The 27,527-nt window shown below is 38.8% G+C and overlaps 1 protein-coding gene and 1 long non-coding RNA gene across 2 annotated transcripts in view; one reads left to right on the top strand and one right to left on the bottom strand.

The window, feature by feature from the left end:
- LOC116903998 overlaps nucleotides 1–1,597 on the top strand; it is a 14,554-nt gene extending 12,957 nt beyond the window's left edge. The window contains exon 2 of the long non-coding RNA XR_004388325.1: nucleotides 1,044–1,597. This is a non-coding gene — a long non-coding RNA (uncharacterized LOC116903998). The remainder of the gene's footprint in view (nucleotides 1–1,043) is intronic.
- Nucleotides 1–27,527, bottom strand: part of Copg2 (COPI coat complex subunit gamma 2) — a 118,960-nt gene that overhangs the window by 30,859 nt on the left and 60,574 nt on the right. The window contains exons 10-20 of the mRNA XM_032906801.1: nucleotides 22,839–22,972; nucleotides 22,337–22,404; nucleotides 21,073–21,261; nucleotides 14,492–14,587; nucleotides 13,706–13,949; nucleotides 11,480–11,555; nucleotides 10,551–10,654; nucleotides 9,445–9,570; nucleotides 8,782–8,844; nucleotides 8,189–8,328; nucleotides 7,412–7,583 (exon numbers count right to left, since the gene is read on the bottom strand). Coding sequence (XP_032762692.1) covers nucleotides 7,412–7,583; nucleotides 8,189–8,328; nucleotides 8,782–8,844; nucleotides 9,445–9,570; nucleotides 10,551–10,654; nucleotides 11,480–11,555; nucleotides 13,706–13,949; nucleotides 14,492–14,587; nucleotides 21,073–21,261; nucleotides 22,337–22,404; nucleotides 22,839–22,972 — 1,412 coding nt within the window. The remainder of the gene's footprint in view (nucleotides 1–7,411; nucleotides 7,584–8,188; nucleotides 8,329–8,781; nucleotides 8,845–9,444; nucleotides 9,571–10,550; nucleotides 10,655–11,479; nucleotides 11,556–13,705; nucleotides 13,950–14,491; nucleotides 14,588–21,072; nucleotides 21,262–22,336; nucleotides 22,405–22,838; nucleotides 22,973–27,527) is intronic.

Genomic DNA, 27,527 nt, shown 5'->3' with positions numbered 1-27,527 from the left:
CTGGGAGAGCAGAGAGTGCAGAGAGGTTCAAGGGTGATGCACGAGTGAAGAAAAAGGGAAAAAGATGGAGAGTGTGGAATGTAGGTCAGTCAGTCCAGGGAAGAAAAAAGCGTGGTGTGTGTAAGGAAAGTGGGATGAAAACAGCAGGGAAGCATCTGTAGTAAGCTGTGGTGATCACAGTACTCATGAAAGGTTAGACAGGATGGTAGAGGGGGATACAGGGTGTTGATCAGCTAGATACAAAAGTCTCAATGGAGTAACTGACTTGCTTTAGTGTGACAGCACTAGGAAGCTGGCTGGCATGACTCAGCTCAAATAGGAAGGACTAGGCTGGCTATACTATCAGGACAGGGTAAAGTTGGGAAGGAGCAGAGAAGGCGAAGACTGATGAGTTTATGCATTGTTTGGAAGACATCAAGGAGACTCAGCTCAGATGCTGCAGTGTAAGCACAGTGTTGGCAAAGGAGAAAGGAAGAATCTACACGGAGGGTAGGAGGTACAGAGTTTAACCCCTGCAGGAGAAAGGAGATCTCTGGCTTGCTACTGGCAAGTGATGCTGAACTGGCTCAGGGCAGCTAGCGAATTTCACAAGTTTGTGGTGAATTCAGTCAAGGATGAAGGGCCACTTGGAAAACAATAAAGCAGAAAGTAGAGTTCCCTAACTGAAATCCTTGGCAGATTTCAGGGGACAAGTTTGTTGGATAGATGGTATTAATGTCAGATTTTAGCAGGACAGAAAAGATGAGCAAAAGCCCGGGGAGTTTGTAGAATGGAACTGTATGGTGTTTTAGCAAAGGGACAAGAGTGGCTTGAATTAATTAGAGGAAACCAGGTGAGGTGCACCTTATAGACTCTTGCATAGACAACTGTTAGGCTACCTCAGGCACGTGGGACTGGACTCCTGGAGAGAGTCCAGTAAGAGTGTAGAGACAGGATGTGTGCAAATGGTGGCGGCACAGCTGGGTACCAATGCGGAGCAGCCACTTCGTAGTTGACCTCTGAACCTGTGTTTCCACTGTTCAAGACTGGCTGAATAGAGAGAGGTGTGCTGTACAACAGGAGACTGTGCAGGGCTCTTGGTGATGCCCAGGGTAGGAAGGATGTTCCAACTACCAGGCAGGAAGGACCCTCTAACCGCTCAAGGTAGGAAGGACCTTCTAACTGCCCACGGTAGGAAGGACCTTCCAACACCATGGGAATCTCATAGGTTTAGAGTGAAGTTAGGTCACTAGTCCATGAGCAGTGGAATGAGCCTGGCCTAGAAGGCTAGGGTCTGGTGATAGGATGGGCTTAGGCTTCGAGTGTTTGATTGAGAGGATAAAAGTAAGGCAATAAAGAAGAGGGCATAGTGTGGTACTTAAAGAGAACGACATCAAATATAAATACAAGTATAATGAATATTGTATTTCCTAGTGGCAGTGAGGAAAGAAAGGAGATTCAGTGGGCTTCAAGGGCTGTGCCTGAAATGAACAGGCTATGTTCTCTTCATGAGGTTTGCAAAGGAGGCGAGAAGGGGAGGAGCAGGAGTAGCAGACCTGGCTTTACTCTTCTGACTTGAAAGAAGAGGAAAGAAGAAGAGAACGGTTGGCAGGTAGAACCAATGAAAGACCCAGACTAGTGATCCAAACCGCTGCAGCAGTGGTACCAGGATAGTAATGGAATAAAATCTGAGTTTGAAAGCTATACAGAAGGATGCAGAAAGTCTTCTATCTACTAACTAGAGGGCAAAAGAAGAAACAGGTTTCAAGTAGAAAAGCTGCAGGAAGGGAGGGAGGTACATCAAGATGATGTAGCACATGCTGGAGTCAACTACAGAAAGATAGGGCAGAGGAGACACCAGGAGAACAGAACAGGAAGCATGGAGGGGGAGGAGGAGCAGGGAACAGGGGAGCAGGGAGTAGGGAGTAGGTGGGGAGCAGGGACACAAGCTGGACAAGGAACAAGGAAGTAGGGAGTCCCAGAGGCAGGAGGAAGAAGCCCTTAAGAGTGCTCTAGTCAACAGGCAATGCTTCCCCAGATACCTGGGAAAGAAAAGGAAAACCAGACCAACCAGTGATAGGGCAAGCAGCAGGGAGAAATGTGATCTTATACCTCTGAACACTGGTAGGATGGTGGTGCAAATTAAAGGCAGCCTCTTTACTCTGGACCTGGCAGGGAAGAGAGGATGGTGAGGACAGTGAGGACAGTGAGGCTTTGGGCCAGGATTGCCATAGCTCACCGGATTGAACAGAAGGGCAGCTTTGGGAGCAATGGGGATTGGTGTGGACATGTAAGCCTAGTTTTAGGCACTGAGAGGACATCTTACTGAACTTAGCTGTGGGACAGTTAGGTCCTGTGTTTTACACTGATGATTCGGGAGGAGTATATTGGAGTCATGTGGGAGGAAAGAGAGTAGCTGAAGAAAGGCCAGAAGTAAAGGGGTGAAGGGCCAGCATGTGGGAACAGAGAAGGCAGTGGCATGCTTGAGAGGGAGTAAACAAATGAGAAGGTGGTTCCATAGGGAAGTGTGTGAGGGTGGGCTAGGATGCTTGTGTGGGGATTTCAGGTAGTCAAAACTAGAAAGCTTCAGGCATGGAACTGAAGAGTGAAGGTCAGAGAGAAGAGGGGGCCATCCACAGCAGTGATTCTTAACCAGGGGGTGGGGGGTTCCACCCGAGGGGGGGGGATGGGCACGCCCCCCTGGTAGCCTATCAGAACATCAGAGGGGAGCAGCAGTGACCTGCTCACAAACATTGACAACAACTCTACTCAGAAGATGGTTCTGATAGGCTACTGGGGGGTCATGCACCCCCGGGTGAGAATCACTGGTGGAGGGGGGGGGTGGAGATGGCTATGGAGAGGGAAGGGAGCAGATGGAGGAGGCATCAGAGTCATGACTGTCAGACTGGGGAGGAAAGGTCCTGTCAGTGCAGGAGGATGACAGTGAGCAACTGGATGCAGTGCAGAAGGAAGGTGTGAGGAAGGGTGAGAGCTGGGAGAGGGTTTCCTCAGGGGCAGGGGGAGAGAGCACTGCCAGCTGTGCTTGCTGCTGAGGACTGAGGTGGGGCAGTGAGGCTGATAGAGATGGACAGTGACACACAGAGGTGAATGTTGTTTATAGCTAGTTGTATGTAGGAATCATAGGCAGAGAAAAATGGAGCCAAAGATGTAGAGAAGCTCATGGAATGGGTGAGTGCTGAGGACTAGAAAGACAACTCCGAGACTAGAGTCCCCAGGGAGAGAGCTGCGTCCAGCAGCATTAAGACAGGGTGGAAGTTAGAACCTCTGGAGACAGGGTAGGCTATGTGGGCAGAAGACCAGAAAACAGGACAGGAAGAGGATCACAATCAGAGTCCAATATTCCCTAGAGCTTCATCAGTGTGTGGATCAAAGGATGTGGAAAGAGGCAAAACAGGTCACAGAGAGCCATGGACACAGTGTTCTAGAAGGAAGTGTGAAGTATGGGTCACAGGGACTGCTGGGTAGAGGGTGCAGATTTGGTCCAATCAGTGTGATGCAGAGAGGACCAAGTGTGGTGATCAGTGGGTGAGGGGACAGGCCAAGCTGGGGGTGCTGATGCAGCATCACAGAGGCATCTGCAGAAGCGTTGGGTGTTGAGAGTATGACTCCACTTCTCTGAGCAGTGGCAGGTAGAGCAGGAGAAAGGCTCAGCTGGGACTCAGGAGGACTGTGAGGAAGTTATAATAGGTGGGAGAGCATGAGAGGAACTGGGAGAGCAGAGAGTGCAGAGAGGTTCAGAGGAAGGCACCATACCAAGGAGGTAGACTCAGGACTTAGAAAAGATAAAATGAAGCATTCACTTCAGCTGTTCCAACTGTGGAGGGAGAGATAAAGAAAATACCATCAAATAATTGGGAGCACTATATCATTGAAAACCCTGGACAGATGGCTCAGACAGTGTGTCAAAAAACATGATTTTTCCACAATACTAAAGCTAATCAGCTAAGCTGGTTATAGCTAGGTAAAGTCAGATAGCACCTGTACTCACTGGAGTTTGTCCTAAATGCAGAGGCTGACAATAATGGGAGTAGTGAGTGCAAATCAGGATGTGATCAGACAGGGCTGGAAGGACTCCTGAGTCCCCATGTTGATTGGAAGGTTCCAGGAAGTATTGTTGAGGAGGAAGTAGGTAGCCATAGGATGGTAACAAACATTTTGAATCAAAACAGTCATACCGCTGATGAGAAATGAAAGGACCGGGAAAGATAAAACCAACTGAACTTGCGGTTCACCCTTGATAACGGAGCCAGGGCAGGAAAGCAAAAGGCAGAAATCAGGGTTTCCAAAGTGCGAGGTGTTAACAAATGTCCAGGTTAACCAACAAATATTAGGCAGATTTTCAAAGACTAAGCAGAGTTTTATTTATAAGAGAAGCAAGTTAGTAAGTAACCCAGCCTTTATTTAGTGCAGAAAAACTTCAGTAATTTAGAAAACAGAATATTAAAGACAAAGGAAAGTAGTAGAACCAGCCTGGGATACAGAGGGAGACCCTGTCTTAGGGAAAAAAAAAAAAGAATGAAAGAAAAGAAAAAGGAACAAAAAAAAAAAAAAAGAGAAAACACAATAAAGAAAAAGAAAAAAAAAAAAAAGAAAAAAAAAAAAAAAAAAAAAAGCAACTATGACAAAAGTTAGACAGAGGTTGAATTATAATTACCATGGCCTGCAAGAAAATTCGCCCAAATGGTAAAGGAGGCTATTTGGCTCCCTAAAAGCTTCATCAGGTATCAGTTAATGAATGGGTTGGGTAAGAGGATAAATGGTTACATAGAGATGAGTTTGTGAATGGCTTGATTAACAATCTTCAGAAACCAGTATCTGATATCCAAGGATATTTATAGATTGAACAAACAAAGTTATAGTCAATGAGTAGTATTCTGGAGACTCCTGGAGGGCATATATCTTTTGAAGTGCAGAAGAACTGATTTTATTGATGCTAATAGAAAAAAAATTCAGGAAGCCCAGACTTAAAATATTGTGTGTTATTATGTATGGTGCCAGATGATACTTTCACAAATAAAATAATTTGTGCAATTCATAAATTCGGTATACTATAGGGCCAGAATTAAAATTATTACCTGTCTAAGAAACCCATATTCCTTTCTAATATGCTTCATTATTTTCAAGTTGAAGGAAATCATAAACAAGAATTTCTCTATTTTCCTTGTGACTCTAAGGGAAAATATTTTTCTGAGATAAGATACATTTTAGAAGTGATAAGATTTTGAAGTGACTGGTAATTTTTAGAATATCTGCAATAGAAAAAAGTTTTATGTTAAAAAGAGAAAGACAGGAGGATGGGTATAGACTCCATCACCACCTATGTCCTGGTATTTCATATTGTTCATTGCCAAGTAGAGTTGAGATTCGCTACGAGATAAAATTCATGAATTCTAATAAAAATAAAGAATAGAGAGGAGTAATCAAGCATATGGTGGGTCCAACACAAAAGTGATGAAATAAGACAAGAGTTTGTAACCACATTCTGCCACTGACCAGAAATCCCTCTCAATCTAACATAAAGAGAGAAATGTCTCTAATTGATAAATGTGCAGAAACAAAAGTCGAGTAGTCCACAGCCAGCAGACCAAACATTCAAACCTCTGGGCTAACAACATGGAAGATCAGTTTTAAGAAGAACCTGCCTCCTCAGTGCAGAGAGCTGAGGTGGTTGTTCGTCCTCTCCTGGTGGAAGTGTTTCATGTTACTACTGTTTTCCTATAATATATGTAACTACTGTAATTTCAATATTGTTGTCTTGTGTATTTTGGTATTGTAAAACTGTACTTATTCTTTTAATCTCATTCCCTGGGGTATGGGTCCCCTGAGTTATCCAATGTCGGGTCCACCTGAGGGGCTGTATTGAGTGTACTCTGAGGAGCTGGTAATCTCAACTGGGAAGGGCTGGCGTTTTCAATGGCTCAGATTTGTTTCCTATTGTAATTAAGTGTAAAGCAATGGCATCCCTTAAAAATTAACAACCCAGGTTTAGTGAAGCACAGGGACTGTGGAGGGATTCTGAAGCAAGGAAAGATGGCTATTAGGAAAAATAGAGTCTCCCAGGATGATGGCAAAGACAGAACTGTATTAAGGCTGGACCCAGATATAAGTTTGGAACAACAGCAAACAAAAGTAGCTTTACTTCAGAGAACAGAAAGTTTAATTACTGCCTTGCAGACCTACTTCAGATGTATATACCTGGAGAGAAAATCAGACCAGGAGAATAAAGTGAAACCACAAGCAAATGGAAGGTGAGAGTTCACAAAGGAATAAACAAAGTTATTAACTTTAAAGACAGATGACCAAAAGCTCGAAAGAGAAATGTCAGAGTCCAGACAGGAAAGTGCCTTCCCACCCAGGGTTAGGGTACAATCCAAGTGGCTGTATAACACACACACAGCTCCACTCAGGGTCAGAGGAAGCATCCTGGGATTCAGACTCAGCAATGGTGCCAACATGAATCTACCTCGTGCCAGAGTCTGAGTAGCCTAGTCTAGCACCCAACCCAGCTAAGATTGGTCAGCAGTTCCCATGAGTGAACACTGAAGAAGGGAATTAGGAGAAGGGAACTAGGAAAATAAATCAGAGTAAGCCCTAAATGTAACTAAATGATGGCCAGGGATTACTAATTACTAGTACTTCTATGATTTCTCGTAATTCTGTAACTTCTCTGATGTTTGTTGATATTAATTTATGTATTTCCTGTACTTACAAATAGTAAAAACTTTAAATATTAATGTGGTATGTGTGATTATTTCTGTGAAAGTTGGGTTAGTTTTGCAGTAAGTATGGGAAAACTGAGTGGAGTAGAGCTCAAGTGGGATAGATTTCAACATTTATAAAGGACTCACCATCAAGACCATCCGAAACCCTTAAAGTATAAAGACTATCACCAGCAACTGTCTCTAATGTAGAACCTTATGCCACTTCCACCCCAAGACTGACCATAGGTCACGTAAATGATAAAGCCTTTCTCAAATATGGAACACAAATGGCTGACTAAGCGAATTAGTCTGAAACACTGCAGACTGCAGTCTTACGCTACATGATGCTTACACGTGATGTCTTTAAAATGTCAGCCATCTGTCAAATAACCATCTTTCCCCAGCAATCTTGGAAAGAAACATCCTGACTCTTATGAGACATATCAGGTAGGTATTCACTCATGCTTATACTGTATCAATAGAAAACCGGAATGCTTTTTTGGGCTATTACTGTATACATTCAGTTCTTCTTTATCACCAGCGAGTTTTTCCTCACAGAGTTAGTTAGCTTTGAAAGTAATACCTATACAATAGTAATCAATTTTATAAACATACCCACCCCCAACATTCAATTCTGGAAAGAACTACATTTTTGAAAATTAAAAACTTGTCAAGACCACTAAGTATCTTCTCCTTCTAAGAGTTAGTACCTGCTGTAGGGTCCTCATCTGGCAAGCGAACAAGTGTGTAGCATATTCCTGGTTGATTGTAAGGAAGGCTGGGAGCTGGGACACAGCACAGCACTTCATAGGAATCGGATGGTTCCATCTGCACGGTTACTTTCTCCAGCAGCTGGTCATTCAGAGTGTTGGTACAGTCAAACTAAAAGTCAGCAATAGAAAAGTTGTAAGGAATAAGAAGTGTTTTCCAGTAAGTTGTTTCTACTCACTCACAGTCCATGCCAGCTCTGGAATCTACTACTGTCAACACTAAGTAGCACTATAGGTCTTCTAAGACTTTTTCCTTTTGTATTAGAGATTGACCCCAGAACTTAGACCTGCCAAGAGTGTGTTCCCCACTGTCTCTGAGACATAGACAGGCTTACTGTGAGTGCTTCATGTTGAGCCATCGTGTCGCTCTGAGACTGTCTCTACATCAAGGTGTTGCAAATCTGACAACAACCAAATCTAAGTTCTGAGAACAACACACTTAGTTTACCTTGTTGCTTTAAATGCCGATTTTAAAAAACATTATGCTATATGTCTATTTTTAGAACATTTTAATTTTATATCCTTTTAGATTTTAGTTATTAAAAATAGCCCATCAGAGAAGAAACTTATATACATCTGAAAAGGAAACTCAAATTGTTGCTAAATCAATCCTTTATGAAAGGAACTAGACTCATAAACTAAAGGGAAGTTTGGTTCTAGCATAGCAGCTTGTATTTAAATGCGTAAAAAGAACCAAGAGTTAGTTCATCATCTCACCTGGAATACAATGTGGTCAGTGAACATGTGCTTCACACAGCGAACGAAATACTCTGTCTCTGCTTCTGTAAGCTGCACAGGCTCAGAAGACTTGAACAAGGGCCCCAGGTTCACAAACTCAGGAATGGCAGCCAACTGTTCTGTTAAGTACAAGAAGAAAGAAAGTACAAGTACAGTATGAAGAAGACAGGAAGAGAGTTTATTAAAATCTTTAGTTACCAGAGTAGAAAGATGGTTTCATTTCTATGGTTTTATTAACAACTGAAAAGTCAACTAGGGGGATCTCCAAGCTTCTGTGAAATAATCATTTAAGTTGCCAAGTTTATGTACCAGATTCCTATATGTAGGAGGGAAGAAGAAACTAAATTGCTAGTTTCCTTCTCTCTTAACCAACAAAATATGCACAAGAATAACAGTCCCAGGTAGTAAGTTAATAACTGGAAAGTCCATGGACACCATTTAGTTCCAGCCACTATAACCCACGACACAGGAAAAATACTGAATTGAGAATTAATCAAATTGAATAAAAGCAGTGGATGTTATTAGTTTATAATGCCTAGGGATTAAAGATTATTATATTCATAAAAATATACCTTGGAAAATGTCTTGCCTGGAAGGAGCCAACTTCTCTGGCTTAGGAGTCACAAGTGTGATCTCTAGAAAGGCAGATAGAAGCAGACATGTGAATTTCTTTCTACTTCTAACTTACCTTGTATACAGAAGGAAATGAAGGCAATAACTTCTAGCAGATACACAGTGGCAAACAGCTTCAAGTATTGTGATATTTTGTATTAAATAATTAAAACATTTTTTTCAACTTAGGACATATTTCTTATTCTGGCTTTTGAGTAAAACCCAGGAGGCTTAAAATGAAAATTTTAAATTTAAAAAATTTCATCTATCTTAATATTAAAAGATCTCAAGGAATAAAAAAGAAAAGGTATTAAGAGAAAAAATATGCCTGGTGTGGTACATTATGCCTTTAATCACTTGGAAGATAAAGACAGGTAGATCTCTGTGAATTCCAGGTTAGCTTTGTCTATATAGTGAGTTCCAGGACAGGGCTATGTACAGAGACCCTGTCTCAAAAAATAATCAAACAAGAATTTTTTTTTTAAATGAAGAGAGAAAAACTATGCTATTTGAAAAAACTCTTTTTCTAGCTTTATTTTCCAGGTTAAGACGATTTTACAAGTTTTTATAAAATTATTTATATACAAAAAACCTAACAGAGTTAAATTAAACAGTTCTGTTACCTGACTTCTGTTCAAAGACAGGAGCCATAGCAAGAGGAATTGACTTCATATCAAAGGGTTTTTCTGAAGGCTCCAATGTGTATTGGTGTAAGGCCTTTTCCATCCCTGGTATAGAGACTGTCAGACCTAGAGACAGGAAAATCTCAACATTATAATCTATTTTCAACAATCTGTAATGGTTAAGCTTTCTAAAGAAAAACACATAACAAAAAACTATAGCCTAGTGGTTCTCAACCTGTGGGGATCGAAGAACTCTTTCTTCTTTTTATGTTTTTTATTGGATATTTTTTTTATTTACATTTCAAATGTTATTCCCTTTCCCAGTTTCCCCGGCCATAAGCCCCCTATCCCATCCACCTCCCCTTCTTCTATAGGATGTTTTCCCTCCCCAACCCCTCCACCCCCTGTGACATTCCCCTACACTGGGGGATCCAGCCTTGGCAGGACCACACTCTTTCTTTAGTAAGACTTTAGGAAGTGGGGTTGTCTAAGACCATTGGAAAACACACATATTTGTATTACAATTCATAACAGTAGCAAAATTACAGTTATGAAGTAGCAACAAAAATAATGTTATGGTTGGGGATAACTACAACATGAGAAACTGTATTGAAGGGTTGCAGCATTAGGAAGCTATGGCTTAATTAATCAAACTAAAGATTATTATAGGCATCTGCCTCATAAACTTACAAGCTGCCTTATTTCTTTCAAAGAAACATGGGAGCAAAGTATAAAAAATGTCATAGAATGTAAGCATTTCTCAGAAAATAAACTCTCTTAGCTAGATGGAACAAGAAAAGCAGAAGAAAATGAAAACGGGGACAGCCATTTAAGAGGGAGCTTAAGAAGAGCCAGGCATAAGCAATATTCTTTGGACCCTTTCATATTTTAAAAATATATTCTTCTATATTATTTCATAGGAACTACTATTACTAAATTAGAAAATACCTTTATGAATATGGGCCTCTCTAGAAATAGAATTGCATTCAAAGATTAAAATCATTCAACTGCCTAAAGGAATCAATTAACATGTGAATCACCATAAGAATCATTGAGCATTTGACAAACAAATGTGTGCTATGTACATAATTCTGACTCTCACTGACCATTGAAGATATATGTAGCATTCAGGGCCATCTGTCTCTGCTGTAGCACATTCAGGTAGAAGGTAGCTCGGTCCCGTACCTCGTCATCAGTATCCATCATACACCTGCTCAGAAGAAATAGTCAGGCATGTTTCTGTCCATGTCTTTGTACACAGAGATGTCCAACAGTTCCACTACCTTCCTGAAGAGTGCAGCTGAGGTCATCTGATACGACTTTTATGACAAAAGTTCAATAATAGCTAACATGGGCTCCTAAAATTTCTGCAATTCTTGAACTACTATTTTGAGAAGGCAGTGAGATCACTATGAAGAACACGGTACCAATGACATAATACTTTACAATCTAATCCTGAACCCGTAACTATGTGAGCCCAACACTTAGCTTTTCTACAACTAAAAAATGGAAATGTTACACTTTCTAAGGATACTAAAAGAAAACTAGCACTCAAAATCCAGACAGTTAGTTTTCAAATGGCAATCTGTTTTAGTCAGTCAGTCTTTGGCTAATGAGTTAATTACTTTAGTTATAAAATGCAATCACAAAATATTTACCAAAAAGACCACCAACTTTTTCCTTTTCCTCACCAACTAAGAGGTTATAGAGACTATAGAGGGCGACTATCTTCAGTTCTTCACACAAATCACTTCATATATCTTTTAAGTTAGTGCCTACTGTACCAATTGAGGTACATAGGTTTACCTTAGTCTCTCGGTGTCATTTAAAAGAAATCTAAAACTCAAATTTCACATTTTGCACATATACATAATTACTAGGAAAAACCCTGAAAACCTCCCCAAATCTCCATTTGCCCTACACTATCAGCTCTACTCTTAGCTCTTCAGTTTATCTGACATAGTACAAAGAGGTTTTTGACTACGTAGCTACATGGAATTATTTTTCAACAGCTAGCATTCAACCTTTTACATACCTTTGTAAGAGTACAAGGATGCTTGGGAGAAGGCTCTCATTCTGAGCCCCAAATTTAGCCAAAGCACTCACAGCAGCTATTGTGAAACAAAAGAAGAAGCAATGTAAATACTGGCTACTCAGAGCTAAGCAATAAGCATTCAAAAACAAGTCAGACACTTGTGAAGCCAAGGCAGGAAGGTTACTCAAAGTTTGAGACCAGTCTAGGCTACAAAGTAAGACCTTGTATTAGAAAACAAAACAGAACAAAATAAAAATACTGAAACTAAAAGCAAATTAGAGAAGCAGTTGGTATTCAATAGAAATAAAGTCTCGTGCTGTGTGACAGCTCCTTGATCTTACATAAGCATAAATAGAATAGTGAAGTGTCTAGCTTCACTACACAGGAAGATTTTCCATTTATCGAGGAAAAAGAATATGCATACACCTCATGGCAGCCTCTTACACCTCATGGCAGCCTCTTATATATACTCGAACATGATTCTGCTCAAATTTTAACTAGCGTGAAAAAAAACTATTATTAAAATTCCTTTCATTCCACAAAAATTCTATGTTCACCTAAATTTTACCTAGAAGTGTGGCAGGAGCTAAGGGGAAGAAAGATAAAAGACATGGTCTCTGACCTAAGGAATGAGGGTGCAGTGAGATAGACCAGTAAGTAAAGACTATCTTGTCTGGTAAATCTCTGGTAAACTATATCCAAGATGCTAGGTAAGTACGGTGATAGGGGCTTAGGTAAGACAAGGATGCGAGACACTATTACACCTAATGTTTTAGAATGGTTAGTTTAGCCAGAGGGAAAAGGCAGGACAAGAGTATTAGAAAGAAAAACAAATAAAAACGTCCTGTGTCCAGAACAGAAAGTGTTACTATTAGACTTGAACGAGAAAGGCTAAGTGTTGGACCCACGTTAGAGAGTGAAAGTAAAAGACTAGAGATAAACTAAAAAAACCACACAGACCTCAAGGTTTTAAAGATTATTATCCCATAGAGGTGTGGGATATATTTGTAGTTTGTTTTTTTAAGCTTTTGTACAAATTATTTTTAATTATGTGTAAGTGTATTCACCTGTGTGTACGGATGTATACATGAATGTAGGTGCTAGGGGAGGCCAGAAATATCAGATCCTCTGGGAGCTGGAGTTATAGGTGATTGTGAGCCATGTAATGCGGATGCTGGAAGCCAGATTCAGGTCCTTGGCACGAGCAGTAAGTACTCCTAATGCTAAGTCAGCAATCCAGCCTGAGTTTGTTATTTTAATGATCACTCTTCACATTCACCTAGTAAATAAATATTTGTGAAACTAGAAACAGATGGGGTAGGGATCAGAAATGAATGAAAGCCTAACCCTGTACCCAGTGACACAGAGACAGGAAGGTGGAAGAATCAGCAGGAGGAAGAGGGACAGGACTGTGGTAAAGAACAGAGGAAGGTTCAAAGCTGGACCTAAGTCTGTCTGTGAGAGTAGGATCAAGTGAAGCTTCAGTCTGAATTTCACATTACATCTGAGAGGTGGTATGAACATTCATATTTAGGAGTCAACAAAGCTCCAAAAAGCAATCTAGAGGAATGTGAACTAAGATAAAGTATTAAGTAGTCTGATTTGCCAGCTAACTTATATGTAACTTAAAAAAGAAACAAGAAAGAATTTAAAGAGGGCCAAATTTTATTGAGCTGAAAAAAATAATGGACTAAGAGCATATGAAGGCAACTAGTGATATTGTCTTTGAATTTATCAGGAAACAAAGTACAAGGATAGGGTAAGGTTAGGAGTTAATGAGAGAAAGGATCACAGGAGAAGTTACCAATTCTGGTGAAACAGACTAGAAAGAATCACTGAAGATGTATATATAGCCACATCTATACATAAGACATCTATATCTATATATCCATCTATCTATCCATCCATCCATCTATCTATTCTTACGTATGGTTTGTCTGTCTGTCTGTCTGTCTGTCTATCTTACTTATGGTTTAATGAAAAAATAGAGGCCCCACTGTGATACCCCTGTCACACTGAAAGGCAAGGTCTTTAACTTAAGGCAAAAATCTGTTTGGGAGTTGAAACACTAAGGAAGAGTTGTGTATCTGGAACCAGCTGTCCTCCAAGATCATATCACACATCAGAGACCCTACAACTTCATTTTCCAACTTCATTACTACTCTCTTGGATCACCTATTTTGGAAGACCAGCAATTACACCATTAGTTGTGTTCTAATGACTCACCAGCTCTGACAGCCTCATTCTCCAGGACTACCCTATTAAAAATGAATCTGATATACTTGGAGGGAACAGGAGTTCTAGGGCCCTCTTTGCCCAATAAGTGGAGAATTTTAGTAGCCAGAACGGTGTGTTCACAGTCCTCAATGAATTCACAGAGGTGGGCTAGACCAGCTTCTTTACTCTCAGGGTTCTCTTCCACAATGCTGATTATGCAGTCCACAATGGCCTTTTTGTATTCAAAACCTCCCTGACAAAAGAGAAGAAGACTTTTTTTTATTTAACCACCAACCACCACCAATGGTGTTCCCATTTTAAGGACCTTTTTAAATTTTTATTTTAAAGAAATGCTTGTATATCAAGATTCATGTTTATAATATTAAAATTTCAACTAACTTCCTTTATTAAATATAACAATAAAAACAAAGTTTTTCCCCTTCAAGTGGGGAGATAATTAGATGTGATAAATACAGAAAATAGAATTATGTATATATCTGAATGGTATACAGAAATGAGAAAGAAATATATTTAATGCATGGTAAAGAAATATGTTTAAAATACTAATGGGAGGTCCTGGGTTGAGTTGTAGTACCTGCAGGGGCAAGTGAGGGGTGGACATTATTAAGATACATTGAATGTATGTATTAAAATTTCAAAGAATAAAAAAATGAAAATACAAACTATGAAGAAGTGAGTTAAGAACAACAATAGCAAAACACTGTGGTATTTAATAGCAATCAAGGGAATTTAAGGGAACAACTGCCTATGTTTACAAAGAAAACTATGACCTACATCATCTCGAAGCATGTTGGAAAGAAAAGTCATCATAACGCTGTGCTTCCGAGGGTACTTCTGACACAGAGCACTGATTGCCTGTACAACAACCACCTGTAGAAAAGCAAACAGTGGTCAAAGGAGCTGACACAGTACTTGTACTTGGTTAGAACTTTTTAACATCAGTAAGACAGCTTGTTCTCTTCTACAGTAATTTACACATTTAATATGATTCCAATAAAAATAACAATAAAAATTTTATGAAACAAGGAAGCTTTACTTTGATAAGGAAAGCAAACACACAAGCATAGCTTGGAAAACAACAAGAACAGCCTCAATGGGGAGTTGACAGCTGCTAACAGGGCTGACGAAGCTGACTAAAAACCGTGTGGTAGTGGTGTGTATGGACAGATAAACAAGTATATAGAGGAATGGAGAAGAGCAAGGACATATGGAACTTGAATAAAACACAAAGTGTAAGTGTATCTGAAGTGAACATGAGTGAATGCCTCCACTGTGAAGTAATGAGGATTCTAACAATGACTGAAAATCAGATGGGATAGACAAAAAGACTGATGAATATAACCACACAACAAACAAACCAAAACCCATTCTAACCCAGGAGACAAATGGAGAACCCGGAGAAAAAGTAGTAAAACCTTTCCTGTGTTTCCTATGTCTCCTTTAACATACAAGAAGTGTCTAAATAATTGAGGAAATAAAAGACAAAACCCTATAAAACTGGTGGAAAACTAAGCAGGCACTTCACAAAGGTATTAAATGCCCTTTACTAACACAGAAGATGGTTAGGCTGGGGACACGGATCAGTGGGTGACATGCTTGCCAAGCAAGTGTGAGGACCCAAGTTTGGATACAGTAGCATCTGTGACCCCAGTGCTACTCCAGTGATCTAGATGGGCGGAGGAAACAGGAGAGTTCTGGGAAGCTAGTGGACAAGCTAGCTTGATGAATGCAGTAGCAAGCAGAACCTGCCCCAAACAAGAAAGAAGGTAGAAGGAAAGATACCTAAGCTTGTCCTCTGGCCTTCACACATGTACTCTAGCATTTGTGGACCCATGCATACAGACATTATACAAACACACACACACACAGGGATTTAAAGAAAGATTTTTAATTTTCCTCAAAATAACAGAATTCAAATTAATACTACATATTGAGACATCATTTCTTATCCAAAAGGTTGGCAAACTACAACAGCTCAACACACACTCTACTGGTAAAATTATTGGAAGCTACACTTTTATCCACTGCTGGCAGCATTTAGCATGCTCTATGAATGATATATTTATTATATTTAGCTTTTATAACAAATACACTTTGAAACACAAATCTAATGTTTGAAAAACACATGTCTAGGATATCCATTGGGGCACTGTTCCTAAGTACAAAATAATTGCACATTACCCAAACAGAAGCTTTGTTGGATAAGATTATACATATATAAAACTGTTGGGGTATTATGCAGTTGTAAAGAAAATGGGGCTTATCTCCTTCAAAAAACTTAGCATGACTTCCATTTATCTTCGGGTTTGAAAAGGAAAAGTCCTGTACAAAAACAGCACAGCAGTATGCTATCTTTGATATACAATAAAATAAGAAACATGCACATGTCTTATGTTTATAAAAGGTGTACTAAAGAAGAAGAATGTGCAAGCAAAGTTTTATGAGGAGGTGTGGGATATATAAGAGGAGGTTATACACCTTTTACTACTTCTTTGAATAGTATAGTGTTCTATGTAGCAAAAATGAAAAAAAATAATTAAATTGAGAGAGGCATACTAAAACTTAAAGCAAATCGAAACTAATCTATTTGTACTATAAAAGATTTGTAGCAATTGTACTAAGATAAAAGAATTAATTCAAATAATAAATATAATATTCATTGACTCACTATGAAACATTATAGATCTCATAAGATTCACATAGAAGCCAGCAATAGTTAACACTAGAGCACTCCTAGCTTTTTATCGTTTTATTTATACCTCACAACAACTCTATGGATTGGAATTCTTATTATCTCCCTGGTATAGTCAAGGAAACTGAGGCAGCCAATCACACATCTAATAAGTCATAGGATCAAGCCTAGGCATTGAGAGGCATTTTCTTAACCATACAGATTCCTCCAAAATTAACTACTTGAGCTGACATCTAAAATGAACCTTGTATATGCAGTTCTGTTGGGAATATACTTAGTAGTAAAACTGGGAATGTATTCATTCAGCTTTAGTAAATACTGTCAGTTTTTCCAAATGACTGTACTTATAGTTCCACTTAATATATGCTAGTTTTTGTCTGCTTCATTTTCATCAAGGTAGGGAATGCCCAGGAGACTTCCAGCACAATATAGGGCAATAGCAATGAACTATTCAGATTGCTTCCTAAAACTTGAAGGTAAAAGTCTGTTGCTGAAGATACCACACACTTTGGATGCCTGGCTTTCATCCTTCTTTTAGTTAATTTGTGGGTTCAAGGGAGGGATGAATGCTTCTTTAACAAAAGCAATTTTTAGGTCTATGTTTTATTTGTGGTAGTTTTGTCAGATTAAACGGTTGTTTTGCTGAAGGAAAGCAGTTTTATTTAAGACTGACCCTGAAGAGAACCAAGTTGACCCTTGATAAAAACATCTCAAGTTTTTATCTTCTGGGGCGCGGTGAATATAAAGAGCTTTTATTAGCCACAGGATTCAGTAAGCCGATGTGCAGGACATCCATGGGCTGAGCAGGGATGCTCTTTTTAGAAGCCATCTGAATCTGTTTTTCTTCACAGTTGACTCTAAACTACTTCTTAGGGTGCCATCCGCATTTTCTTCCTAAATTCGTCAATTTATAGGAATGGGGCTGGGAGGAAAGTGTGTGTAAAGGATGCATCTTCAAAAGATAAAGGAAAGGCTACAGTATCAACTGGCCACTCAAGATGAGCCCACTGCTGCAGCAGTGGCAAGTGCAAGTCTGCTATGGGGATAACCAACTGATTTCTGGTTGGATTTGCATCCTAAAAACTGTGTTAATGTCCGTATATCAGTGCTGCTGTCAGCTATGCTCAGAGAAGCTTAATGTAGTGATTGGAGTGACTATAGACAATTCATAACTGGTTAAGGTACTGGAATAAATGGCTATTGAATACACACACACACACACACACACACACACACACACACACACACACACACACACACACACACACCCCAGGGGACACTGTGGAAGAAAGAGGAAAAACAGAATGTCAGGACAGGAGTGAGATGGAATGCTGACTTCAGCCTTGATAGGGCTGTTGCTCTCTTGAACTCACAGCAGCTGTCATCTGCACAAGATTGGGTCCATTACTACCTTGTCATGAAATGCAGAGAGGCTCATGGGGTTCTACCCATTTCTGAATGAAGATTTATTCACAATTAATGGTTGACAGGAGAGGGTGAGACATTTTCTTCAGTGGTGTAGTCACTGGTAAGATGCTCATGTTCCTGTAAATAACCTTAGAGAAACTCACAGGGAAGCACCCCTCCATGTTCAACATGTTCAACATGAAAGCAGAAAGGAGGACAGTTGGGGAAAGGAAGTAGGTTAGCAGGAAGCTGAGGACGGCAAAGAGGGTCCTGGTGTGAAAATGACTGTGTACATAATGTATGAAATGTGCACAAATGTATTTGCCCATATAAACCCACAAGATGTGATGACAGAAATAGGTGAAGGGGAGATGAAAGTTAACAAAAAAGGCTAGTGTCGAGACTAACACCCCCAATTAACTCACATCCAATGCTGCAGAACTTAATGTATCTGCTGTTCTGAGGATTTTCCTGTATCTTCACATTTACAGTATAAATATGATTTTTGCCTGTACTGTTAGAGTCTTCGGTATCACTCTTTGCACAGGATGTGGGGTGGTATCTGTAATGGCTGCTTGGTGCTGAGAAGAGGGAGAGCTGGGGACTCAGGCAATGGAGGTTAAATATAAATTGTTTACTACTTCTATTTTGTCAAATTTATTTTATGCTTTATTTTTTAAATTGTGTGTGTGTGCATGCACACAGGCATACACGTTCATAATCACTCCCATCAAGAAATCACTCGCAGGCAGAACAAATCATGTTAAGAACTGGTGAGCCCTTCAGGCAAAAAGACTTCTTTGAATCACTTCAGAGAAGCAGAATGAAGGCCGTGACCAACCTACGTCGCCTTGAACACCATGGTAAAGTACGCAAGTATACATGTATCTACGTGTGTCTACTTTACACTGGGCATAAAGATGGCCTTGTGTGTTTTCTTTGAAACTGTTTATTCTTTTGCTCAGAACTTATTTCTGTCTATGGTGTGAGTGAGGCAGTTAAGATTTACTTTTTTCCGCTGTGATTATCTAGTTGATGGAACTCGGATATTTTATAACATTTTATCATATTCAACACAATATCAAAGATGTCAGAAATAGTCAGCAAGACACAGAAACAAAAAGAAAAAAATTTTAAACAGACCTATTAAAAATGGTATAAACATTAAATGTTTGATGGCAGATGAAGACACAGAAAGGTTAGAAAAATGTAAGCCAGGTTTCTTGATCCCAGCACTATGGGGGCAGATGCAGGAGGATCTCTGAATTTGAGGCCTTTCTGGTCTACAAAGGGAGTTCCAGGATAATGAGGGCTACACAGAAAATTCTTGATTAAAAAAAATCAAAAATTAATAAATATAAAATTAAATTTAAAAAATACAGGTTTAGGTCTCAGTTGTGCTGCTAAAGCAGTATGATCTGTGTCAGTCATCTTTCGACCTCAATTGACTCCCACCCCCAATAAAAACCACAAAGAGCAGTGTGAACACTAATAATTTTTTATTTGTTTATCTAACAAGTCACATACACAAACACAGACTTGTAACAGGCACTTAGAAGTTAGAAGCCGCTTTTGCTCAAAATCATTGACTTGGGCCTACAAGGTAACCAAAAGCCAGATAATAGCCTGGAATCTGCCTTATTTCTTATCTGTCTCCTTTAACTTTGGTTCAGCTACCTGCTTAATTTGCACAGTGGCATGTTAATCCACTCAAGAAAAGAAAAACCTAACTATTCTCATCCCCTTCAAGGCTCAAGATACAAAGGTAACAGTAATTGAGGCATCTCATTACCAACTTCCTAAGTCCCCATTCCACACCTCCAAAAAGGACATGGAAAGTCATGTCCTAAATCCATAGTCATCTTGGACTGAAGAAACAGAAGAACCTCAAAGACAGGTCACTACATTATGAAATGATTCTCAGGCAGAACAATCATGCTAATGAGAACTGGCTTATCCCCTCAAGCATTAAGGGCCTCTCTGAACCATTTCATTGAACCCGATTGAGACAAGTAACCCCATGTAGTCACTTTCACTCAATCTCCCTTTTCTGCTTTTTGTGATTAATCCCCTCTTTGACATACTGGGACAGATAGCCAAGTCTCCTTTGCAGGAACTCCCAGCTGCACTGAAACACCAATAACAGATTACATTGCTAAATGTTTGGTGATATGGCATTTGATACGATCAGACTCTAGGATGCATCCTTGATTTATTAAGCTACTCAACAGTAACTATTTCATGTCTTTATTTCCTTCCCCAAACCATGCATGTATACGGGAGTTTCCTTCAGAAGGCGCTAAAGAATGGGGTTGCTTTTTGAGGTAAGAGTCTTGCTATTCACTCAGGATGTCATGGAACTTGTATGTAGCTCAGGCTGGTCATAACTCATGATGTTTCTGCCCGTCTTCCACACACTAGGATTACAGGCACACAGCAGCATTCCACACTCATATGCTATTGTTACAGGAGTTGAAAGCTATGATGGTTTTAAAGTTTTAAAGAATTGTACAGAATAAAAACAAGGACTATGTAAACAGATCACTTCAGGAGCCAAGATCATCTAAAGTACTTATTTTATGGTCCTTTAGAGAAGTTTGCCAACTTCCATTCTGAAACATTATTCTTACCAATGTATTCTCCCTACTAGTGCAGTTTATTCTTGCAAACAGATGCGAAACAATTTTTATAATATCCCAAAGTTTTAAAATGTCTACTTTTGTTTACTTCTTCAGTCTAGAGCACGTTGAGAAGAGAGCTACTTGGCTGAGTGTTAGAATGACACAGCCATCTTCCTCATTCTTACATGAGGACTTACCACTGCCCTTTGGTCACTTTCAGCACACTGTCATTGGCTCTACTCGGCACTTTGTTACAAGTGTTTTAATAAGACGAGAAAAAAGAATAGAAAGGTCTTTGGATTCAAAACAAGAAAGCCTCTTCATTTCCAAAAAGGAGAGGAAATCTTTTCAACTCATTTTGTTGGAATAACTCAGCATGAGTGCAGGAAAACACTGAGCTTATCACACAGACATTATCAAACAGTTACAAACCAAAGTGTAAAAGCTAAAGTCATAAAACACTTAAAATAAAGCAAACTTTATGACTTAGAGAGAGAGGAAAGTTACTTATGTAGGCTACAGCCATGCCTAGGAAGGAAAAGAATGAGAGCTAGATTTCATCAAAATTAAGACCTTCTCAAAAGACACTGCTGAGGCAAGCTATAGACCAAGCAAAAGCTTGTTTAAATTCTTACCTTGAACTCATCTGAGATTTCAGACACAAAAGAAGAGATCTGCTTCATAAGCCTGTCCACACTGCTCTCACTTCCTGTTTTGAGCAATGTTGTAATGGCCAGGGTAGCAATGCTTCTGTTTGAGTCTGTGATTAAGTTTTCTAAATCCAGATTACAGGCAGTTACAGCAGAGGGGTGCTTCATTGCCACCTTGTTGAAAGTAGCAAAACAAAACAAAACAAAAACAAAAACACACTGTTGTTGATTAAGGCCAGAATCTAAGTTTTAATTAAGGTAAATGACAATTGGAAGGAACAGTAGAGGTCAGAAGCAATCATTTTAGGTCTGGTGTGGTGAATGCCTATATCTACATAACCTTTGTAACACTATCGGTCTCTTTTATTACAGGCGGCATCTCCACACAGTTTAGATGTGCACAAGTATCTATTCTGTTAGATATTAGAAACTCTAAGAAAGAGATTATGGTAAATGTTGATCAACAAAGACTTTCTGTCATTTTTAAATCAATTCCGAAACTAAACAAACTCCTGCCAAACTGGATTACCCACAGTTGCTAAAATATGTCTGTCATTCTACATCTATGTCATTTCGTCTCTCTGTCTATCCCACATTGGGCTGACCCAAAATTCTGAAAATGTGAAAATACTCTCTGCAAATCATTGACAGTAAAACTCATTCAACAGGAAAAGATGACCCAGACGAATGAAAAAGTCTTTATCCATGTGGCAAAGGGTTAGATGTTTTGTGCAGAAATCTTTGTGTATTTTAATGGTTGGGCACTGCTTCAACCATTGATGTATGTATGTATGCATATATGAATGACAGCACCATAAACACATGTATTTTAAGACACAACTGGTGTGAAGATTAGAGCCGAGGAATTGGTGGAACTGCCCAATCTCTGCACTGGTTTGTATGACTCTCGTTAAGCACAAGTGACTACAAGCATAGGTAGTATGATTGGAGAGACTAAGAAACTGAATTCCTTATTTAATCTTAATTAACGTAAGTGGACCCTTGTGAATAGCTCCCATATTGAACGGTCTAACACCTGAACCTAAAGTGCTCAGATGACAGAAGTAAATGATCTCCCAGGGACTAACAGTATAAATAGCTGTGACTAAGGCTACAAGTACAAACAAGGTGCTACAGATGTGAGGCCCACACATCATATATTGTAAGCGTGAAAAGAAAGCCAAGTGCTTTGTATATCATGTTTATGAATTAGATATACACGTCTATAGATAATCAAAGCAATGCCCACCTTGTTCAGGGTCCTCACAGCTGCATATCTCAAGGCTGGTTTAGGAGAGCTACAGAAAAGTTGAAGAACTGGAAAAAGAGAGAAAGAAATCACTGTGGATACCATTCATCAGACAGATGAAAACTATAGTGTGTAATAATCATGTTCATTGTACGCATCAGGAAATTTATCACTGTATCAAAACTCCATGTGAACAACTGTATTATCAAAAATAGAAAATAAAGCATTTTTGTTCAGCTATAAAAAGTTTAATAGAAAACAAAGTTTGCTTTTTTCTCTAAAAATTAATATCCCAATTAATGTCTGCAATTAAATAAGAGAAACAGTACTAGTTATGAAAGCAAACGTGTTTTCTAAATGTTAAAGAAAACTGAAATTATTAGCAAGCATCTTTACTCACTGAGCAATCTTGGCCCTAAATGCCACTCTTGATAGCCCCTGCAAGCCCACTGATTTAAAACCATAAGACATAAACAAACGACAGCTGTCAAACACGACTGACCTGAGACAGCAGGTGCCAGCTCTCTTGCAGTACAGTTAGGAAGATGAATAATGGCAGAAGCAGCTTCATAGATAACCATTTCATGTTTATTTCGCAAGCAGCTCTCAATGAAATCAAAGAGTGGACTTTCATGACTGCCAATAAATGTACACAGACCATGTTAACATATCAAATAGGGTAATAATCACAATGGTTAAAAGTACCAAGATAAAAATGGTTAAAGAGATTGAGATATACTTCTGGAATACTGGGTAAAAGACCACTGAAAATTCACTCTTTAAAAAGCAATGAAAAAATTGTCAAAACTATTTTTTGGAACTTTCAAATTTAACCACAGCCTTGTAAATGAACCATTACTGATGAAAACCACAGGTCTTGGTTAAGAATGGTGAGCTTTCTGGGGCTTTAACTTGCTAGATTCCTAATTTCCACCTCTTCTTCCTAGATCAACGTTAGCAATCAATTATGTTACATATTTTACATTTTACATATGTTACGCATTTAAAGATGCAAAATTTGAAAAAAAAAACATGTAAAAACTGAAAACTACATAATTATTCTTCTAACCAAAAATCACCAGACATGCAAATAAACAGTAAAATACAAATGCAAGAGAGAAAGGTAGTTACCAGCAATTATTCCTGAGGAAGCCTAGACATTATTAGACTTGCCACACAACACTTTGAGTCAACTAATAAAAGATGTTCAAAGAACTAAAGGAAACTACATCTAAAAAGTTGAATATATCTGTAAGTATGGGGGATTATAACTGATTTTTTAGAAAGTAAATAAAAGCCAGAGATTTGGAGAAAGCAAGGATTGGAATAAAAGATAACCAAGGAGGTTTGATTGCCAGCAAACTGAGATAGGCAGCAGAGGGAAATGAAGGAAAACAGGAAGAGATGAACATGGCCTGGAGATCTGTGCAGCAAGAACACACATGTCAATTCCACAGAATAAGAATCCTACCAGGAAAGAGACAAATGACTGAAAAACTCTACACTTATTTATCAAAACCAAGTCTACATGTCAGAGAAGCTCAACAAATTAGCAAGATAAACATAGAGAAATACAATGTTGTTGAAATATTAAGTAAATAAGTGGTCAGAAGAATTGTGACAGCAATAGGGTAAAACCAAACAAACACATCACACTTTATAGAAATCAACAGACTTACATAATGAATGGCTGATCTGGGGGAGTTAACCCTATGGGCAGCACTAGTCTGCCTCACTGACACCTTCCCTCCCAGGCCTAGAACTCGAGGACACAGGAAGAAGTGTCTAACTCTTCATTCATTGTTTTATTCATTCTTTCTGTCCCTTTCCTTAATTTCACTTGTTATAATATTTCATGTCTTTACTTTTTCTTGTTCTGATATTTTAGTATTTTATTTCCACCTTTTTGTTTCTATTCCTCTTATCTTTAGTTTTTTTCTATATTTTGTAATCTGAAGTATTTGTCTAATGTTGCTGTCTGTTCCTCTCACATCCTGTCCCTTTTTCATTAAATATCTTTTATTCTTTTCTTTAAAGAGAAAACCCCTCCTTTTTCCTTCATTCATCATTAATTTTTACCTTTATTATTTTTTAAATTCATACTTTTATTATAGCATTATTTTTACCATTTTCTTTTCTATTGTCACTTAAGATGTAGTAATAAATGACTTTATTTTTTTCCTACTTTTCAATAATTTATTTTTTTCACTTTACATCCTGATTACAGATCCCCCTGCCTCCTCCCCTCCTAGTCTTCTTTCCTTTATAAAGCCCTCCCCCACTACTACCCCCTCTCTTTCTCCTCTGGGAAGGGGAGGCTCCCCCTTGGGTACTGCCCTACCCTCGGACATCTAGTTGCAGCAGAACTATAACTTCTTTTAACTCTATTTTTAAAAAGATTTACTTTATTTTACATTATGTCTATGTGCGTGGCTGTGCACATATGTGGAGGTGTGCAGAAGTCAGGAGCACTGGATCCCCTGGAAGCTGTGAGTTGTCTGACGTGATGCTGGGGACCAAACCCTTGCGGAAGAGCAGCATACATGCTCTGAACCACTAGGCCACCTCTCCAGCCCCTGTAAATGTATTTTAATATCGTCTATTTTGGTGATAATGCTATTATCACAGTTCTCTGCCCTATGTGAGTAGAGTCCTTAAAAGAAGGCTGCTTACTAAGCACTCAGTGAACAGGAACTGCCATTTCACAGATAGATAACCTGAGTCATCACATAAAAACACAAAGCAGTATGGCTTCTCTAAGTTTGCAACACTTAGTAACTGAACCTAAAGATACTTAAATGTTAAAAAAATCAGAAGAAATAGTTTAAAAGTCTGATTTAAAAAATGACCAACGAGGGGCTACTGAAATGGTATTATGAGTAAGAACTCTTGTTCTGCAAGCATGAGGACCTGAGTTGGAAGCCTTGGCACCCACATAAAAATCCTAGCATGCTGCAGATATCAGGATTGGGGAACAGAGACACACTGGGAAGTTTCTGGCTCAGTGAACGATCCTGTCTCAAAGACGCAAGGCAAAGAGTGATAGAGGAAGACATGTGACATCTTGCTCTTAGCTTCTGTATACATGCTCACATCCTCATATTCATGTGTTTGCAAGACACACAAACTCACACACTCACAGAGAAAGAGATTAATAAGAAGTTCAAATAAGAGATGAGTGAATAAAAATTTCAGCCAAAAAAAATCTTAAACATAAAAAACTCAGTCAAATAGAAACTCTTACTATAAAGTATCAGCAACAGACTAGCCCAGGTGTGAGAAAAGCTATCAGGAGTTGGTGACTAGTGGGGAAATCATTCAGATAACAAAAAATAAAATCCAGAAATCATGAGCATAACATTCCAGACCTGTGGTGCGCTGAGACTGGCAAACCAAATCCAGTGTGCAAAAGGACCAAAAAGAAACTGACTGAGATTCCTTCAGAAAAGTGACAGCAAAAACTTCTCAAACCTAGAAAACATCATGGACATGCCACATGAGGCAGAGAGAATACCAAATAGAGCCAGATAAACACTTTTATGCATCATAAAATTCCAAAAGCACAGACCATAATACTGAAAATTTCAAGAAAGAAATGCAGTGTTACTTAAAAAGGGAAACCCATCAAAATAAAAGAACGCTGGAAGGCCAAGAGAGATAGACTGGTGTATTTCAAGCTTTGAAACAAAAACCAGTGCTAACCCAGACAACAATTTCCAGGGAAGTTATCCTTTAAAATTGAAGCAGAAATAAAGACTTCTCAGAAGTATAAATTAAAACAAGTCATAACCACTAGACTAGCACTGCAGAATATACTTAGAGAAATACTACATACAGCAAAGGAAGAAACGCATTCATAAATATGAGAGCCCAAGAAAGAACAAGTCTCATTAAAAGAATAAACAGTGAAGTATAGGAAGAAATCAAACACAATTAACTCTGTAAACCAGCAAGTGTATGAAGATGAGAATTAGCATATATCTCTCAATAATATTAAATTTTAAGTATTAATTTGGAACATAGGTCAGCTGAATTGATTAAAAAGCCAGATCCAACTGTTTGCTATAAGAAATTCACCTACTGGAAAAGACTGAAAGAGAAAAAAGTAGAAAATTATATTTCAAGTAAGTAGAATTCAAAAACAAGCTAGAATAGCTATACTCATGCCTGGAAAAGCAGACTTCAAGCCAAATTTAACCATAGAAATAAAGATAGGCATGCCATATTAATAAAGAGATAACCCATTGAGAACCTATCATGATTATAAATATGCAGACATCAAATGCCAATGCACCCAATTTCACAAAACACAACCAGACATGAAGGGATAAGAAAAGTCCAGATATAACAACAATGGATACTTACTTTAAAAATCTCACTCTAGCTGAGTGTGGTGTTGCATGCCTTTAAACCCAGCACTCGGGAGGCAGAAGCAGGTGGATCTCTGTTGAGTTGAGGCCTGTCTGGTCTACATAATGACTTCCAAGGACAGAGAGACTTTGCCTCAAAGAGAAAAAAAAATCTCATTCTCATTAATGGACAGCTATGTCATTCAGCCTGCTCCAACCCCCTCTCCCAAAGAAGAAAGTTGAAGTTTGACTGCACTGTAAAATAATGGATTTAACTGACATTTTCCAGAGTATTTTATCTATGGAATACATACTCTTCAGCAGTCTATGAAACTTTCTCCAAAGTAGATCACATTTTAGATAATAAAACAAGTTTTAACACACACACACACACACACACACACACACACACACACACACAGAGAGAGAGAGAGAGAGAGAGAGAGAGAGAGAGAGAGAGAGAGAGAGAGAGAGAAGAAATATGAATATTTTTAGGGGCTAGAGAATGGCTCAGGAGTCAGTCATGTCAAATATCTCATAAACATTTCTAACTCCAATCCTATATACACCTACATATAAATAAAATAAAATAAAATACATCTTTAAAAAATAATTTCTTGTTTACCTTACCTTGATTTAACTTTGGTGTTATCTGTCTAGAAAATCATCCATTTCATTAAAAACAAGAGGTTAGACACCAACAACCCAAATAACCCAATTTAAAAATGGGGTGCAGACCTGAACAACAGAGGACTCTCAAATGGCTGAGAAGCACTTAAAGAAACGTTCAAAGTCCTTATCAAAGTAACGCAAATCAAAGTAACTCTGAGCTTCCACCTCAT

The sequence above is a fragment of the Rattus rattus genome, chromosome 6 (genome assembly GCF_011064425.1).
Source record: "Rattus rattus isolate New Zealand chromosome 6, Rrattus_CSIRO_v1, whole genome shotgun sequence".
Taxonomy (NCBI): Eukaryota; Metazoa; Chordata; class Mammalia; order Rodentia; family Muridae; genus Rattus; species Rattus rattus.
This window is presented reverse-complemented; position numbering and strand designations above follow the sequence as displayed.